Below are 17,613 nucleotides of genomic sequence, written 5' to 3'. Positions count from 1 at the left end.
TCAGGGAGGGTGGGATTCCCAGACCCCAGAGAACTCCAGCTAAGGGTAAAGACGGAAGGTGGAACAAGGCTCAGCAGGTCTTGCTTTCCCTCTCCAGCCTCTGTCCTGCTTGCTACCTGGGCTCAGGTGACCTCTACCAAGGGACATGAGAACAACGGGCTCTTCTGACAGAGAGCAAGGAAAGGAGAGCAGAGACGAACAGAAGCCGCCAGACTGTAATATTAGCTCAAGTCCCTGTCAGATTGTGAGAGATGGGGGCTTGGGGGGGGTGCCTTTTACCCTGTACTCAGCTGGAGAGGACCCTCCTTCAAACACAAGACCTTGGGGGAACCTGTAGTGTCTGTCATGGGCTGAGAAGAGAGCCCCAGGAAGCTGGTGGGGGGGAGGGGGGCATGGGAGGAAGGGGCACATCCACCAGGCTGGGGTGGCTCTGCCAGATACTGGGTGTGGTAAGCTCAGATTCCTGGCCCAAGCAACTTGGCCTCTCTATGTGGCTGTCACCCGACACTGGGGCCCATGTAGGCAAAAGCCACAACAAAAAAAAACGACTCAGCCCTGGGCTGGGCAACTGGTCAGGAACAGGCTGTTTATTTAGGGGGCAGGAGGTGGGGTGGCAGGAAGGTACTACGGCCTCTGTTGTAGCCCAGGGCAGGCACCTAGGCCTAGGTCTGTTCACACCTGGGTGTGGCTATTGGCCAGTGTGTGGGTTTCACCAGAGGGGCAAGCAGGCCCCAAAGCAATGTTCAAGGAACAGGTTTCACTTTGACTAGAAAGTCCAACCTCGTTCGTTCGCTAAGCTAGTCTTCAGTGGCCTTATCCAGCACCTCAGCTGTCTTACTGGGTTTGAAGACCCACCACAAGAGGTAAAAAAAACCTGAGGCTCAAAGACGTGAAGTCAGCACTACCCTCAGGCCACAGGTGGGACAAGACCTTGGTCACCCCTGGAAGATGCCCTCAGGAAACACCTAGACTCTCTGGAGATGCAGTTAAGACTTCCTGTTTTTGCAGAGAACACAGAATCAGGTCCCAGCACCCACATGGTAGGACACAACCACTTGTAGTTCCAGGAGACGCCCTTTTCTGCTTTCTGGCGACACCAGGCACAGTGTGTGGCCTGCCATGACTACATGACGAGGGAATAGGGCCAGCAGGTGCTAGGGTCTACACTCACCATCGGACCAGATGCTTCACGAATGCATCACTGCTTTCCATCCTGTGCTAATCAAAATGGTCACAGTGACTAGGCATGGTGGGTTACTACTTGAGCCTTTAATCTCAGCATTTGGGAGGCAGAGGCAGGCAGGCAGCTCTCCCAATTCTAGGCCAGCTTGGTCTACGTATTCAGCTCTTGTAGCCAAGGCTACATAATAAGATCCTGTCACCCAAAAAAAAAAAAAAAAAAGCAAGCCCAGGAGCCCTAAATCAACTCCTCACTGTCCCTGGCAGAGACCCCACAGCCCCACAGTCCTGGATACCCAGCTTCCTTCTTTTTAAATTTTTATTTATTTATTTATTTATTTTGGTTTTTCGAGACAGGGTCTCTGTGTGTTAGCCTTGGCTGTCCTGAACTCGCTTTGTAGACCAGGCTGGCCTTGAACTCACAGAGATCTGCCTGCCTCTGCCTCCCAAATGCTGGGATTAAAGGCGTGCACCACCACGCCCAGCTTTCTTCTTTAACTGCCTTTCCTCCACATTGCATCTTCCCACCCCAGCCATTTTCAACCAAGATCGACTGTAACACCCCCTGTCCCCCCGGGGAAGTGAGGGGGCACTGCGGGGGAGGGGGGAGGCAAGTGGCAATGACTGCTGACATTCCGTAGTGTCACATCTGGGCAGAGGCATGAGACTGGGTGCTGCTAACTCCAGTGCCCAGGGCAGCCGTCTCAGCACAACTGCTCCTAGTGAGAGGCCCTGCTCAGACCATCCTCTGAGCACGGAGAAAGGGAAACCTGACTTATCCTTTCTAAGCTATCAACGGGTCACTCGCTGCCATGATCAAAAGCCACTCAGGTTCCAAGGGTATAGCGTTCCCCTGGGCCTCGAGGGAGTGGCTGCCAAGTCCCCCAGAATCTGACTTCACCCTCAAATCCCACCCTGTTTGTTCCAGCACATTCGCAGCACCTTGAGAACTAGCTTGGTGTGGCCATCTCTTCCCTCCTACTTACCCCCTAGACAGGGAATTGCAGGCTATCAGCCCCTCTTCTTGAGTCTGAAGGGCAAAGCCTTACCAATTCATGTCTTACAGACCCAGGCCTTGGGTTGTGTAGAGAGTAGGTTAAGGTGAGCGAGGGGGAGGAGGTCGAGGAGGAAGGAACTCCAGCCCACCCCAATGCCCCATGATGCCCAGGGATACAGGAGTCCCATTATTTGGAGACTACCAATGAAGCACACTAGAGGTAGGGTAAGATCACTTCATCCTAGCCCCACCCACAGCACAGAGGAACTTGAGGCCTGGACTTTGCTGAGCCAGTCTGTCTGGTTTCTGCTGGAATTGGCCACCTTTTCTGAGAGATCTTACCATCACCAAGGACAAACAGTGGCAGCTGTGGGGTTACACGGGCCAGCTGACAGACAAATACTCGGCACCTGGCTTAAAGCCAGCCAGTGAAAGAAGCATCGACTTAAGCCAGGTGTGGTGGTGCACACCTTTGATCCCAGCACTTGGGGAGGCAGAGGCAGGCGGACCTCTGAGTTCCAGGACAGCCTGGTCTACAAAGAGAGTCTAGGATAGCCAGGGATACACAGAGAAACCCTGTCTCAAAAATAAAATAAAATAAAATAAAATAAAATAAAATAAAAAAAGAAAAAGAAGGAAAGAAAGAAAAGAAACATCAACTTAAGAAGCCTGCTTCCTAGGAAGCCAGGCATCATAACAAACTCCAAAGTGACACCCCACCTAGGTGATCCAGACACAGATCTGAGAGGCACCAACCAGCAAACAACACAGCAGCTAAGTTTCCTGGGCCACCATGCTAACCACAAAGCCGTCCTATTCTGGACAATGTCTGTATGCCTGCCCACTGCATAGGTGATGCGCAGACATTCTCCTGGTTCCTAAGTAGAAAAAGTGTCTTTGAATGTGGCTGAGCCGATTTCTATACCTCTCAAATGAACAAGAACAGAACACAGGAAGGAGGATTCTTCCTTTGCCAGTTCCTTTAAGGCAAGGGGAGCCCAAACCAAAGCGACATGTTTTCCTGGCTGGAGGTACAGCCCAGCAGTAGAGGGCTTGTTTATTTACAAAGCTTAGGCTCAACCCTTAGTACCACAAAAAATAAATAAATAAATAAATAAATAAATAAAAAAGTCAGAATTCCACCTATAGACAAGCCCCGTAGGTTCAGACCCCCCAGGGGAGAGGACTGTGCTGTCCTCAACCTACAGTCTACTTAGGACAGAGATCAAAGCAGAAAGAGAAGGTTAATTATCCCCAAGCAGCTCCAGATTGCTGGGTGGCAGGAGCTAGGAGCTAATGAGCCACGCCACACTCCTCTTTATGGGCCTGCGCAAGCCTTCTGAGGTCCAGCCTCCTGGGGTAGGCCAGCAGAGCTCCTAGGTCTCTTTAGATGTCAACGCTGGCCCCCTCCCTCGGGTGATGGTCCCCACAGGCTGCAGCCAGCATCCAGCCTGCAGGGAAAGCTTTATCCTTTGGGGGCAGTATCAGTGGGTCCTTGAGGCCCCAGGGGCCGTAGCATCATAAGGATGTTGTTATATCTCAGGACTCAGTGTGCTCTCTCATCTTTTCTGTCCCTCAGCCTCCTTGGTAGCCCTGGGACAAAGCAAGATGATTGTCTTGTGCCCGTCATAGGTAGAAAGACAGGGATTTGATGAAGTAACTTGCGGAGTCATATAGCCAGGGAGAGGCCTGGGACAAGGAATTCCAACTCCTAGTGTCCTTCCTAGATAGTTGGGTGACACACACTTTTTTGATCCCAGCACTCAGAGACAAGGACAGAGGCAGGTGGATCTCTGTGAGTTCCAGGTCAGGCAGGGCTACATTGTGCCACCTTGTCTCAAAAACAAACAAACAAACAAACACACACACACACACATATAAACAACAATGTATCTCTTCCTAAAAGCATTGTTCATGCATACTCCATTTCCAAGTTAAGATTGTGGGGCGTGGTGGCGCACGCCTTTAATCCCAGCACTCGGGAGGCAGAGGCAGGCGGATAGCTGTGAGTTCGAGGCCAGCCTGGTCTACAGATCGAGTCCAGGACAGCCCAGGCTACACAGAGAAACCCTGTCTCAAAACAAACAAACAAAAAAAAAACACAAAAAAACAAAACAAAACAAAAAAACAAAACAAAAAACCTAACAACAAACAAAAGATTGCCACGGGGCTTTTCAGGCAGTCAAGTACGGCTCTTCATCACTCCCCAGTCCCAGCCCTTGGGGAGGAACCCAGGGTATGGTTTCCCCTGCTCTCCCTAACCCCTTACCTTGTTAAACTGGAACAGTTCCCGCTTTAGCCTTTCCCGGGCAGGGTCGTGTCCCGTTCTCAGGAACCGCCTCATCTTGCTTAGTTTGCTGCCCCCACCACAGACCTGCAGAAACCAAAAGTGCCCTTGAACCCAGACCCAGAACCACGCAGGTCCCAGCTGCAGAGGCCCAGGATCACCCTAGCCCAGGACCATCCAAGACATAGGTTCGCAGGCCCACCCTAGCCCAGGACCATCCAGGACATAGGTTCCCAGGCCCACCCTTCCCAGGATCACCCAGGACACAGGTTCCCAGGCCCAGGATCTTCTAGGCCCAGAATTACCCAGGACACAGAAGCCCAATGCCCAGGCCTGCCCAGGCCCAGACCCACTCCAGCCCAGGATAATAGGTGCCCAGGCCCAGGCCCGTCTTAGCCCAGGGTTGCCCAGGAAACAGGTGCCCAGGCCCAGAATCTTCCAGGCCCAGCATCATCCAGGACACAGATGCCCATGGCCCAGGCCTGCCCAGGCCCAGGATCACCCCAGCGCAGTGCCATCCCTGTCAGGCAGCTGCTAGCCTCTGTCCTTAAGTCCAGCTTCACCTGCAGTTTCCTTTGCTCCCTCGCACTGTGAGGGCCCAGGACAGGAAGTCAGTGAGACCTTGGTTCCTGGAGGCCTGGGCCTGTCCCTCCCTGGCTGATGCTCTACCGCCACCAGTTACCATAATGAGAACAGGAGAAGCCGGGGAGGAGGGAGCCATTTAGCCCAGCTTTATAGGAACAAAGAGGGCCAGCAGGCCTTAAGGTTAATTAGCTTAATTGTTAACCTGTTTTCTGAAAAACCATAAAATTCCAGAAAGGGAAACTTCACAAGCCTCCCTCGGAGCAATTGGTTGGTGGAAGCAAGGCGGCCTGTGGCCCGTGGAACGCCTTGATCTGTGCCCAACTGGACAAGCTGGGAAGGGACCTGGGGGGGGGGGGGAAGGGGCGTGGTGGCCAACACAGCACACCTGGGCCAGCTCTCCAGGGAGCCCATCAAAGGACTCTAATGTTGCTACCAGTGTTAGGGACCCAGGTCTGGTTCTGCGAGGCGGTTGGGTTCTGCCTCACTGCTGATCCCCAGTCCCAGCTCCCTGAGCTCTCACGGGGCACCTCAAAAGGCTCCTTTACAGACGTGCGTGGTGGCACACATGCGCAACCTAGGCAACTGGGGAGACAGAGAACCAAAAGTTTGAAGCCATTGGGGATACAAGGTGAGAGTATTTCCTGCCACCCCTCCCTAAAGAGCTCCCTTTCCCAGGGGCCCGAGCGGAGCCCAAATCAAGAGAAGACATCTGTACCTAATAAAGAAACCAGTTCAAAGCCCCCAAACCACCCACCTACCATAGAAGGCATTCTCAGTCCAAGGGAGAAACTATTTCTGTACTCTCCTTGGGGGAGGGGACATGAGTGGCTGACTGTAACTTCCAGCGTCTAGTAACACAGCCTCCTACTAACCGAAGGACACTAGGCCTGTCCTTAGTAACACCGGGCCTCAGGCCCATTACAGAAGTGGCTTCCACCATTTCTTAAATTAAAAAAAAAAAAAAAAAAAAGAAAACAAACACAGCCAGGCCCCTTTAGTGAGGAGCTCAGGGCGGGTAGGGCCAGATAGATAGACAGGCTAACAAAGTGTGCTGAGTGCTTACACAGGGGCAGGGAGCGAGTCACCCAGCCTCAACTGGGGGAGGGGAGGTTCTTCCTATCCAAACTGAGGCTGGAAAGCTATCCTGGAGGCTAGGGGCACGGGTGGATATAGTTGAGCACTTGTCCAGGATTAATCAATCAATCAAACGGCCAGGACTTTGCTTATGAAAAAAATCCTGTGGATTTAAGACTGGGGCTCCCCTCTTCCCCCTCCCCCCCAATGCTTCCAGGGGACAAGAGTAGGAAACTAGGGCTTGCCACACTGGGAGGGGTCACATCACATTCAGGTTGTGAAAGAAAGGTAGAGCCGCACTCCCTGCAAATGCAAAGATCAACAGGACAGGTCACTTCCAAACCAAACACCAGGGAGCAGTCTCTGGGGAACTGTCTGTCACCCTCTGGGGACAATCAAAAGGCCATTATTTGCCATGGGGGATGGGGAAGGGCTGGAGATTTGGGGTTTCACATTTTAGGGAAGCCAGACCACAGCAGAATGAGGCTGGAAAAGTCTCGGTGCCCACTCCATCTGAGGCCCTACAACAAGCCAGAGAGCAAGCACCAAAGTACTGGGGACTCCTGGAACTGCAGTGAAAACAGGCTCCAGACTCCAGCCTTCACTGCCTCTGGACAGACAGCTGAGCTGGCTAGCTGAACATTCCAGCCGTGGGGGAGGGTGGTGTAAGCTCATAAATCAGCAGCTCCGGCTCCTGGGGTGCAGGCTCTCCCCTCCCAGCCGAGGTCACTGGGTCACAAGGCACAGGAAGCTGGGAGTGACTCCCAGGGAGGAAAGAGACCAGCAGACTCCAGGGAAGGGACAAGAAGAGACTAGGGCCAGCCGTACTCAAAGTGACATTACAAGGTGGCAAGTGGCTGGAGAGGGGGGAGATGCCCCACTTGGTCAGAAGGGCAGAACCTCAGTCCTGACCACTTACCCAAACGCCCCTCTGAGCACTTGCTGTTTACCAGACACGGGTCCAGACCCCTCCGAATGTACCTGTTGCTATGTTTTAAGTATTTTTCTTCAAGTTGTCTCTGCTCACCATAGAAATATCCAATCACAGAGGGAGAACCTCAGTGATATGTGGGTACAAGTTCTGACCACCTCTGCCCTCTGTTTGTAAGTACAGGGCAAACACTATATATCAACTCAGGTGGAAGCCACCTGTGAGGCTAAGCAGAACACCCACCAGACAGAGAAAAGCAGGCCACAGACTAAGCAACTTAGCCAAGATCACCACGGCACAGAAAGGGGGCAGACCCCAAGTGTGACTAACTCTGGAATCGAGGGGCTTATAAAGACACAGCTGAGGGATGGCTGTTACAGGGGAGCAGTTGCCTAATTATACACCGCAGTTAAAAGGCAGGGGCACGCGCGAGTGCACATTCCCACAGGCCATGAGCTCAAAGCTAAGCAAGCAGTTTGGGACCAGATGCCTGACCATTGCTTGTCAGTGTGCTGGCAAGAACTAGCATGAGCGACCTTTCAGGGGACTTCCTGCTTATCCCCTCAGTGGCCTGGGTGATGCAAGTGGGACTTTGGGAGCTGGGAGCAAGGCAGAGATAGAACAGGCGAGGGGACCAGTGTGACTGCCCCAAGGCGAGGAATGAAAATACGCCACTCCTCAGAGGAGGAGGACAGGTTTGGGCCTGGCTAGGCTCAGTTCAGGAAGCCCCCTCCCCCCACCCCAGGCCACTCACCCAAGATAAGCAAGTTCTCTGGAGGAGCTTGGAAGTCAGGCTGGGGCTGTGCGGCCTGATAGGAGGCAGATCCTGCCTGCCTCGCCTACGCCTGGGGAAATGGGGAGGTAAAAGAATAAGGGTGCACAGCTTCAGCCCCCCAAGTGCACTGACCAAGGATGCTATAGTGATGGAGTGGGGTGGGGTGGGGTGGGGTGAGGAAAGCAGGTGCTTCAGTCAACAGAATGAGTTCTGACAGTCCAGGGCTACGGAGAAAACAAAGCCAGATACCAAGGCCAAGGGCCCAGGGTTAGGGGTGGGAAATCCCACTGAGTATCTTTGGTCAGCGTCCAGCGTTGGTGCATTCACAGTAAGCTAACCTGGGACTTTTTTTTGTTTTGGGTGTTTTTTGTTTTTTGGTTTTTTTTTTTTTTTTTTTTTTGCTTTTCGAGACAGGGTTTCTCTGTGTAGCTTTGGCTATCCTGCACTCACTTTATAGACCAGGCTGGCCTCAAACTCACAGGGATCCAATCCACCTGCTTCTGCCTTCTGAGTGCTGGGATGAAAGGCATGCGCCACCACGCCCAGCTTACCTGGGATATTTTATCTTGGCTGCCTCCCTGCAACTCCCACTGCTCAAAGGCCCCCTTAACCCAAGTCTGAAACCAACCATGCCCTCTTGGCTTTTCCCAACCCCCTTTTCTCCTCAGGTCTCGGCCACTGAAGATCCTGAAGTTTACTGACAATCTGGGAAAGAGCCGTGGGAAGCAGCATTCTTGCACTGATTCAAAAACAAGCCCTGGCCGGGCCGTGGTGGCACACGCCTTTAATCCCAGCTTTTGGGAGACAGAAGCAGGCGGATCGCTGTGAGTTCGAGGCCAGCCTGGTCTACAAAGCGAGTCCAGGGCAGCCAAGGCTACATAGAGAGACCCTGTCTCGAAAAACCAAAAAACAAACAAACAAACAAACAAACAAACAAGCCCTCTACGGTCATTGCTGAATCCTGCCTGCAGGTAGTAAACGTTGATGCTGGCTGACCGCCTGGCTGAGTGAAAGAGGAGGCGATACCCTTACTCAGGACCCAAGTGACAGGAAGTGTTGGCCACATAAAGTTTGGGGCAGGGATAAGAGTCAAGCAGGTGGAAGAGGAACGGTGCCTTGAGCCAGGACAGGGAACACATCCCAGGATCACCAGAACAAGTCCAGGCTGAGATCATGGCGAGACCGGCATAGCACAGCACAGCAGACTTCACACCGGAAAGATGAAACTGACAGCCGGAGGCTGGGCCTCAGGGAAGACTTCCATCTGTCCCACCACACCACCTCCCCCCTTCTCTTTGGCCCTTTACTGATGCTCTGCCTCCATTGCTTTGTCCGAAGGACCTTCCTCCCACCTCTAGCAGCTGGATTCAAAATGGCCTTCCTCACCTGAACCCATCCCAACGCCTGGCTGTGGGTAAAATGACCATATTTAGGCTAGAGGATAGCTCAGCCAGAAAAACTGTCGCCTTGCAAGCATGAGGACCTGGGCTTGACCTCCAAAACCCAGGTAAAGATGTCGGGTGTGGAGGTGTGTGCCTGCAATCTCAGCACAGAAGAGGAGAAGGGAGGCCCCGGAGGGCTCACTCACTGGTCAGGCTAATTTACTTGGTGAGCTCCTGTCAGTGGGAGATCTTGCCTCAAAAAACCAAGGTGGACCGTACCTGAGGGATGACATCTGAAGTTGACCTGTCTGCCCCACCACATACATGTGCACAGACACAAGTACCCAGTCATGCATGAACATGCACATACACCTAAAATTAATAAAATAAAATGATTACTTAGAGCAACATGGGTGGGCCACTCACTTAACTCTAGCATTAGTAAGCTAACAGGAGAATGAGAAGTAAACTTAAATGACAAGGGACAGGTGAAGGGGGCTCGGCCTGCAACAGCAGGCTTGCTGTGAACAGACACCTGTTTAGTGAGAAAGCAGTGTACAGGATTTTGAAGCCAGGTAGAATCTACTGGAAATACTGAGCCATGCAGACAGCACACTGAAGAGGTTATGGCATTAGCATTCGGTTTATCTGCAGGGTACATAGGAGGATCAAAGGGGAAGAGATGGGGCCCCCAGGCGTGGGGGAGGGCAGGGGTCTGCCTCCCTCTGGTTAGTGGAATAGCTCAGAGGACACAGTATTCCTTTCTAGCCATGTTGACCTCAGTAAAGTGGACACCCCATTATAGACCCAATATAGGTGCAAAAACTGTGAGTGCTCAGTAATCAGCTGGGTGAAACCAGGCAGTAAGAGGACCAGCAAAGAGGCAAGTTCAGGAGCTCCCATGGGCCACGCCCCAAGATGGGCCAGACCCCCAAGTCAGACACCAAAAAGGAACCCCAGCAGTCATTTGGTCACCAGGTGGCTATTGAGGCTACTGTAGGGAAATGGCTCTTCCACCCCAGCTTCTAAAGATGGCCCAGTGTGTGTCCATCCCTGCTGGTCACACCCTCTATCCAAACCAGACCAGCCTGTGAGCCATCTCCCCGTTCTGGCCCTAAGGGGGCAGACACTCAGGACTCAGAGTAGCTCATCTGAGCCCTGCTGACCACTTTCCACACAGGACTTACGCTTTGGGTGGGGTGGGGGTGGGGGGACTAGCCTGAGAGCCGCCCGTGGGCAGTAATCTGGTAATTTCCTTTTCTCACTACTATTAGCCCCCACAAACAAAGACTTACACCTTTTCTTCCTTTCCCATTTTTCTGCCTCACCCCCGTTACACAAGCCTTTCCACCCTTCCTTCTCAAGGTCCTAAAACAGAAAGCCGTGAAGGCGGGAAGACAGTAGCTGCATAGGGGTGGCCCTGTCTCTGGTGGCAGATCTGACCAGCCATGAGGACTTGGGGATCTATGGCGCGGGATGCCTAGGCTAATCCGTCCCATCTGTCCCGGATGGACCAGTCCTCTAGAAGAAAGTCCTTAAATAGCTCAGCAGTTAACTGATCTGCTGGGATGTCCTCACACTGACGTGTACGGCTGGGTTGGCCTAAGGGACGGGAGGTGCTGGAGCCACACCCAGTATCCCTCCCGCTCTCTAGGAGAACGCTCTGTGGAATAGGAGCTCTCCTCACCTGTCCTCTTTGCTTGGGCTTCTCACGTGTCACTCATGTAGGGGCTGGCCCCCTCCCTTCCCCAACATCCTGTGTGAGGCCAGTGTGTGTGGCTTTGGCCTCTTGCTTGGCGGATGTGAGAACGCCCCTGCACCTCCTACTGCTAGAACAGCAGGGCAGGGCCCTAAGACTTGGGCAGCAGCTGCTTTTGTTCTGTGCCAACTCAGATGCCCGTGGCTACTTCGCAAGGGCTCCCACAGGCCCCAGGCAGGTCTGACCAACCAGCAAAGCCCAAATAAAGGATAATTTTTTTTTTTCACGGAGAATGAGACCCAGGAGCTCATGAGGCTGTTGTCAGGTCAGAAAAGGGAGAGAGCTGGGTAGCTACAGCTAGATGTTACTGAGCCCCTCCCCTGCATTTATTTCCTTTGGATGCTACAGTTACCAACACAATAACTGATTCAGGACTGTGTCAAGGCCCAAACAGTAGCAGTCCAAGTCTCAATCTGTCTGACCCCAGAATCCTCTGCTCACTTTCTGCTTCTTTTCCAGGATCCTGGGGGTGGGGAGTAGGGTGGGGTAGGGAGTAAGGGGGCAGGGTCAAGCTTGGGCTTGGCCTCCAATTGGACTGTCATCATGTCCTGGTCCCACTGCCCTAAGAGAGGAGAAACCCAGGATCCTCTGAGCCTTCTATCCAGTGCCCCTGAAAGCATGGGAAACCTAAACACACAAAAACTGCCCACATCCCCACTCAGCCCTCTTCTGCCATCTAACACCAGGCTCTCCAGAAATGTGGTAAAGTGCACAGAGAAACAGAGAGCACAGACTGCTTGCCTGGGTTACCTGGCCCCAGCTGAGCCTCGTTCTAGGCCTCCTACAGCCGTTAAATGAGAACAGCTGTCCCCAGCAGTTACAGGAAGAGAGGACCGCGCTAGTCTCATCCACAGTGGTATCCCCAGGGCCACGCGGCATTCAATTTGAGGCACTCAGATTTTATTTTCCAGCTGGGCGTGGTGGCCCATGCTTTTAATTCCAGCACTCGGGAGGCAGAGGCAGGTGGGTCGCTGTGAGTTCGAGGCCAGCCAGCCTGGTCTACAAAGCGAGTCAAGGACAGCCAAGATAACATAGAGAAACCTTGTTTTGAAAAACCATAAATGAATAAATTAATTATAATTAATTAATTAATTATAATTTATTTTCCTTGCCCCCTCAAGTCTGAAGTTCACATGGCCCCCCTCCCCTTGCCAAGGTCTACCCTTGTAAAGCTGTCCAGCAACGGCCCAAGCCCTTCTCTGGTTCTTTGTATCCTACAACTCATATGACATTCAAATATATGATTCTTAGCTATGCTTACTTTCTGTCACTCAGGATCTCCTACCCTTGTGAAAAGAAAGAAAATTCCACAACAGAGACCTTTGCTTTAAGGCTCTGTGCCGAGGACTAAGAAACAATCAGAGCTTACTGTTAAATCAATGATTAACAGTCAGATAGTCCAGGGCTTAGCTGGGCACGGCCCTCTCTAGTCACTGACCTTAAGAATGCTGAGGTAGGGGTCTATAGGGTCCTCAGAGAACTTTTCCTCCTGTTCTCAAGATTCAGGGAAAGGCCATACAGATGTCATATGTTGTATCCTATAAAGGGTACCTTTGCAGACCCTGCCACAGACTGTGGCTTCAGAGTACCCAACTCCTTGGCAAAGAATATCCCAGAATAATATTATTAAATATTAATATCATTTACTTTGGGAACACCTAGTCAAGATCCTCAAGAGAGAGCTCTGGTCTCTTCCTGAATTCCTAAAGGGTAGAGTCAGGTACCTCTTGGCTTTCCTGTCCCCACGCCCAAAGGCGCCTCTCCTAGCTCAAGAATCCACTGTGGTGCCTGGAGAGGGCAAGTCACTCTTTAAAGGCAGGGCAGACAGAGAAAGCCATCTCAAAGGAGCTGGGCGCAGCTAGGGAGGGTCTCCCTGGGATCTCTAGGGAGCCAAGATTGGGGAGGGCATACAGTACAAGGTGACACTGATGGGCAATGCCCCTCTACCCCTCTGTCCCTTGCCTAAACTGTGCCCAGGCAAAGGAAAACAAAAGTTGCTAAGCAGACCTGGCATGCCCAGGCCCAGGGGGGGTGAGAAAGCAGTATCACTGAGGAAGATAAGTGGACCTCCCGGAGCCAGAGGGAGGTTAGATGCCAGTGCTGCTCCAGGGAGCCACCCTGGAGGGACGGTATCGGTTTCTCTAGCCTCCAGTGGATACTCAACTCAGGTGTCTCAACAGCTGCTCCTGGTTTTCTTAGAAGACCAGGAAGCTAAGTGTCCCCACAAGACCCTAGAGGGTCTGCCGGACCCATTTAGATTGTCCCACAGGATAGCGAAGGGCCACAGGCTGCCGACACCGACCTTCCAGTTCCCTGTACTGCTTTTTCTCCCAGGGCAGGCAGAGGTGGGGAGCACAGCTGGGGAGGGAGACCTTTTCCTCCAAGTGTGATTGGAAGGAGTTTGCTGAAGAACTGGCAGAGCTGCACAGGAATGCTCACTCTCCCATGCTCTACCCCGACACAGGTGTAGAGTGGATAGGGTAGAGTCTGGGTGGAGAGCAGGAACAGATCAGGTTCTACACTCAGAAGACAGACAGAGAGACAGAGACAGACAGACAGACAGACAGACACACACACACACACACACACACACACACACACACGAGACAGACAGACAGACAGACAGACAGTGTCCATCAGCTCTCAACCCTGGCTTTCCCAAAGAATAAGGGGATTTTTAAGCACCAGGGCAAAAGGATGTCAGGCTAGGAGAGGCCAATGCCCCCTCTCTCCCTCTCTCCTGAGGATGGCCTCATGATCAAATTCTGACCTTCAGCTTCAGTGACTTCAAAGGGTCACAAAATCACGACCCTGCCACTGATTTTTGCAAATTCCCTCAGCTGACTAGGTGACTACCTAAAAAGCCTACATGGGGCTAATTAATTGGTGCTTTTAACCCTAGGATAGTTGTCAAATTCTGTGTTGGTGGACATCTGCTATGTACTAGCTCATTTGAGCTCATGTTTTTACATTCTCGGCTACCTCTGGGAAACCCAGGCCCGGTGGTTAAGTGACAGACCCAAGGCTATTCAGCAAGAACTGTCATGGCCATTTGATGTCTGGGATGAGGTACTATGTGAGGAAAAGACTGTAGGCAAAAGAGAGAATCTTTTTCTGCCTTGCTTCCCACTTTTTAAGTGCATTTGTTTTTACAACTATAGATTTCTGTTTCCTCTTGTTTTTTTGTTTTGTTTTGTTTTTTTGAAAAAAGGTCTTAGCACTGGAGAGCTAGCCAGCCCAGCAGTTAAGAGCATTTGCTACTTTTCCAGAAGACTCAGTTCGGCTCCCAGCACCCACGCCAGGCAGCTCATAAACTACCTGTATCCCTGATGTCTTCCGCTGGTCTCCAGAGGCACTTGTACATATGTAGCATTGTAAATTAAAAATAAAATAAAATCAAGAGGCTTGTCTTGTACTCCTGTTTGGCCCCCAGTTTGTAGAAATCTCCTGCCTCAGTCTCAGGAAAGCTGGGATTACAGGTGTGAGCCACACATCCAGCTCCTTGTCTTTTTCTTTTTTCTCCTCCTCTTCCTCCTCCTCCCCCTCCTCCTCTTCCTCCTCTTCCTCCTCCTTCTTTTCTTGAGGCAGGGTTTCTCTATGTTTAGCCCTGGCTCTCCTAAAATCACTCTGTAGACCAGGCTGGCCTCCACCTCACAATGATCCGCCTGCCTCTGCCTCAAGAGTGCTGGCATTAAAGGCATGCGCCACCACAGCCTGGCCCTCCTTGTCCGTTTTTCAGATGAACAGGGATCATTTGAGCCTTCCCTTTTGTTTTGTTTTGATACTGTTGTTTATTGAAGATTATTTCATGACCAGCAAGATGGTTCATCAGGTAAAGATACCTGGAACCAAGCCTGATGACCTGAATGGTGGAAGGACAGAACTCCTCCAACTTGTCCTTACACACACACACACACACACACACACACACACACACACTCACAAGCTCACATATATACATATGCACACACAAAAAATAAAATTTAAATGTAATAAAACAGACTAAATTATGTTTGTTTTATTTTTCAAGACAGGGTTTCTCTTGTGGTCCTGGAACTCACTCTATCGACCAGGCTGGCCTTGAACTCACAGAGATCCAAGTGTCTCAGCCTCCTTAGTGCTGGGGTTAAACACGTGTGACACAATACCTGGCTTGAGACTAAATTTTGTTTTGTTTTGGTTTTTTGGTTTTTGGGTTTTTTTGAGACAGGGTTTCTCTGTGTAACCTTGGCTGTCCTGGATCTCATTGTGTAGACCAGGCTGGCCTCAAACTCAGAGATTTACCTGTCTTTGCCTTCCAAGGGCTGGGATTAAAGGCATGTGCCACCACAGCCTAGCTGAGACTAAATATTTTAATATGATTAAAACTACACAAATCTTCGAGGCCAGCTTGGTCTACACAGAGTGAGTCCAGGACAGCCAAGTATGCACAGAGAAACCCTGTCTTGAAAAACAAACAAACAAAAACAAAGCTACACATATTGCCTGGCATGGTGGCACAGGCCTTTAATCCCAGCACTCAGGAGGCAAAGGCAGGTGGATCTCTCTGAGTTCTAGGCCAGCCTGGTCTACACAGCCAAAGCTACACAGAGAAACACTGTCTCAAAACAAAAACAAAAACAAAAACACAACAAAAAGTTGTATAAATCTGCCATGGAAGAGAAATGGCCATTGCCTCAAGGAAGAGTGGAAAAGCACAATGTCCCTAGGACCTGAAAATACTCCCCTGTCTCGAAAAATAAATAAATAAATAAAAATAAACTAGGAAGAAAGAAAAGGAAAAGGTAAAAAAAAAAAACGATCTAACTCATATAGTCAAAACATCTTTTCCTCCATCCTCCTGTCTCCCTGTGCACTGGTTTTCACAGACCCAGGGGATCTTCCTCCAAAGCCACCCCAACTTTGCCTTCTCTTGGGCAGGCCACAGTGCAGCTTGGTTCTTCCCACAAACGGTTCCTTGTTACCCTGACACATCCCTTCTCTCCCGGCTCAGAAGGGCCTTTAACACAGAACTCTAGAGCCTGCATCAACACAAGGGTCCCCACGGAAGGCACAGGTCTCCAAGCCCCGCCCTCCTAACCGGAAGTTCACCTGTTTCAGGTGCAAACTCTGTTAAGAGCTACATCACGGTTATCCCAGTTATGGCCACTTCTCACAGCTAAGGCCCAATGTGTCCACCAACTGTCTAAACTGAGTAAAATCACAGCACACTTTCTTTGGCAAGAATTTTCCACTCCTTGCCAAGTTCCACAGTGTAACTAACCCCCACCCATCAGCGTGCAAAACAGACTGGGTCTTAATACCGTCGCTTAAAGGTGTCCAAAATCGCCCCGGGAGTAGAAAGCTCGCCCCCTCCCCCCTTCTACCTGAGGACAAGGTCCCAGCCGTGGACTTCCTGAGTCGGAGGATTAAGAGGCACAAAGGGCGGGCAGGGAGAGCGCCCAGATGGCAGAGGTAAGGGCTAAGCCGCCAAGGTAACGCGCTCCAGACATCGCTGGCCGACACTGGGTCACAGGAAGCCCTGTCAGCCTGGCTTTGCGTCCAGGCGCTTCAGAAGGGTCTAGGGACTGTGTCTCTGCTCACTGTGGCCCCCGCACCCAGCCAAGCCAGACACCTGTTCCCTGCTCCTGAAAGCCAACACGATTGTGTAAACCCGAATCCCAAGTTTTGTAATCCGGGAGGCGGAACAGGAAAAGACAAGTTCTCGGCGCCACTTTCTACAGGTGTCTTTCTCCGGGACGAGCCAAACGTCTTCCCGGAGATCTGGGAGAGCAGGGCAAACCTGGGCGCTGCCCTCTCGGACCCGCCTTGGAAGCCCTGGGGACTCGGATCTTCGCGCGCCGCCCCTAGTGGTGCGCACCCCCGAAAGCTCTGTAACGCCAGGTGGGCTCACCTGCAATCGCGGGCCGGGCCCTGCCCGAGGCCTCGGCGTCCCTCGGCGACCGTCACCCGCCTCCGGTTCCCCGCGCTGGCCCAAGAGCTGCAGGGCCGCGGACTCCTTCCTGCTCACCTCCGGCGCGGCGATCGAGGGGCGGAGCGGCCGCGATTTACATACAGGGAGAGCCTGCCCAGCCTGCGCCCCGCCCTCGACCCCGCCTCCTAGGCTGAGCAGACGGGGCGGGGGCGCAGCCTGGGAGTCGTCGAGGGTGGGGGCCGCTCTCCAGCCAATCGCGGTCCCAGGAGCGCGAGGCGGGGCAGCGGCGAGAAGCCGCACAGAGCGCAGCCAGCCCGACCCCGCCCTCACCTGTGCGCACCTGGTCACAGGACTGCTCACAGGTTCCTGTGTCCTATCGCCTCTCAGAAGAGGAAATAGTCCCTGGGTACCTTCCAGGATGAATGCCAGTAATTGGGAGACGTTTCTCCAGGGGCTGTCTCCTCAGAGAAGAGCGCAGGTTCTTCAAGAGAGCTCCATTCGAATAATGACCCGAAGGGTAGTATGGGATCAGGAGCCCAATGGCGAGCCTATAAGGCTTGGAGCCAGCTCCCTCCCCCCCCACCCCCCCCCCCACCCCCGCACTTCAGTGAGGCCACTGGAGCCTGAGGTCCAAAGGGCCAGCCTAGGTTTTAGCTCAGGCTAGGGAGAAGCTTAGAGTACAAAGAGGAAAATGACCAAAAGCCCCACTGAGTGGCCCGAGCCCAATCCT

General features: G+C 52.3%; 1 protein-coding gene across 2 annotated transcripts in view; it reads right to left on the bottom strand.

Moving 5' to 3' along the window:
• LLGL2 (LLGL scribble cell polarity complex component 2) overlaps nt 1-17,017 on the bottom strand; it is a 36,642-nt gene extending 19,625 nt beyond the window's left edge. For both annotated transcript variants that reach the window (XM_084748154.1, XM_084748155.1), the window contains exons 1-2: nt 16,863-17,017; nt 4,446-4,550 (exon numbers count right to left, since the gene is read on the bottom strand). In XM_084748154.1, the coding sequence (XP_084604280.1) occupies nt 4,446-4,520 (75 nt within the window). In that variant the 5' untranslated portion in view covers nt 4,521-4,550; nt 16,863-17,017. The remainder of the gene's footprint in view (nt 1-4,445; nt 4,551-16,862) is intronic.
• Nucleotides 17,018-17,613: the final 596 nt, after the last annotated feature.

Source organism: Acomys minous (genome assembly GCF_964271855.1).
Source record: "Acomys minous genome assembly, chromosome: 12".
Lineage (NCBI taxonomy): Eukaryota > Metazoa > Chordata > Mammalia > Rodentia > Muridae > Acomys > Acomys minous.
This window is presented reverse-complemented; position numbering and strand designations above follow the sequence as displayed.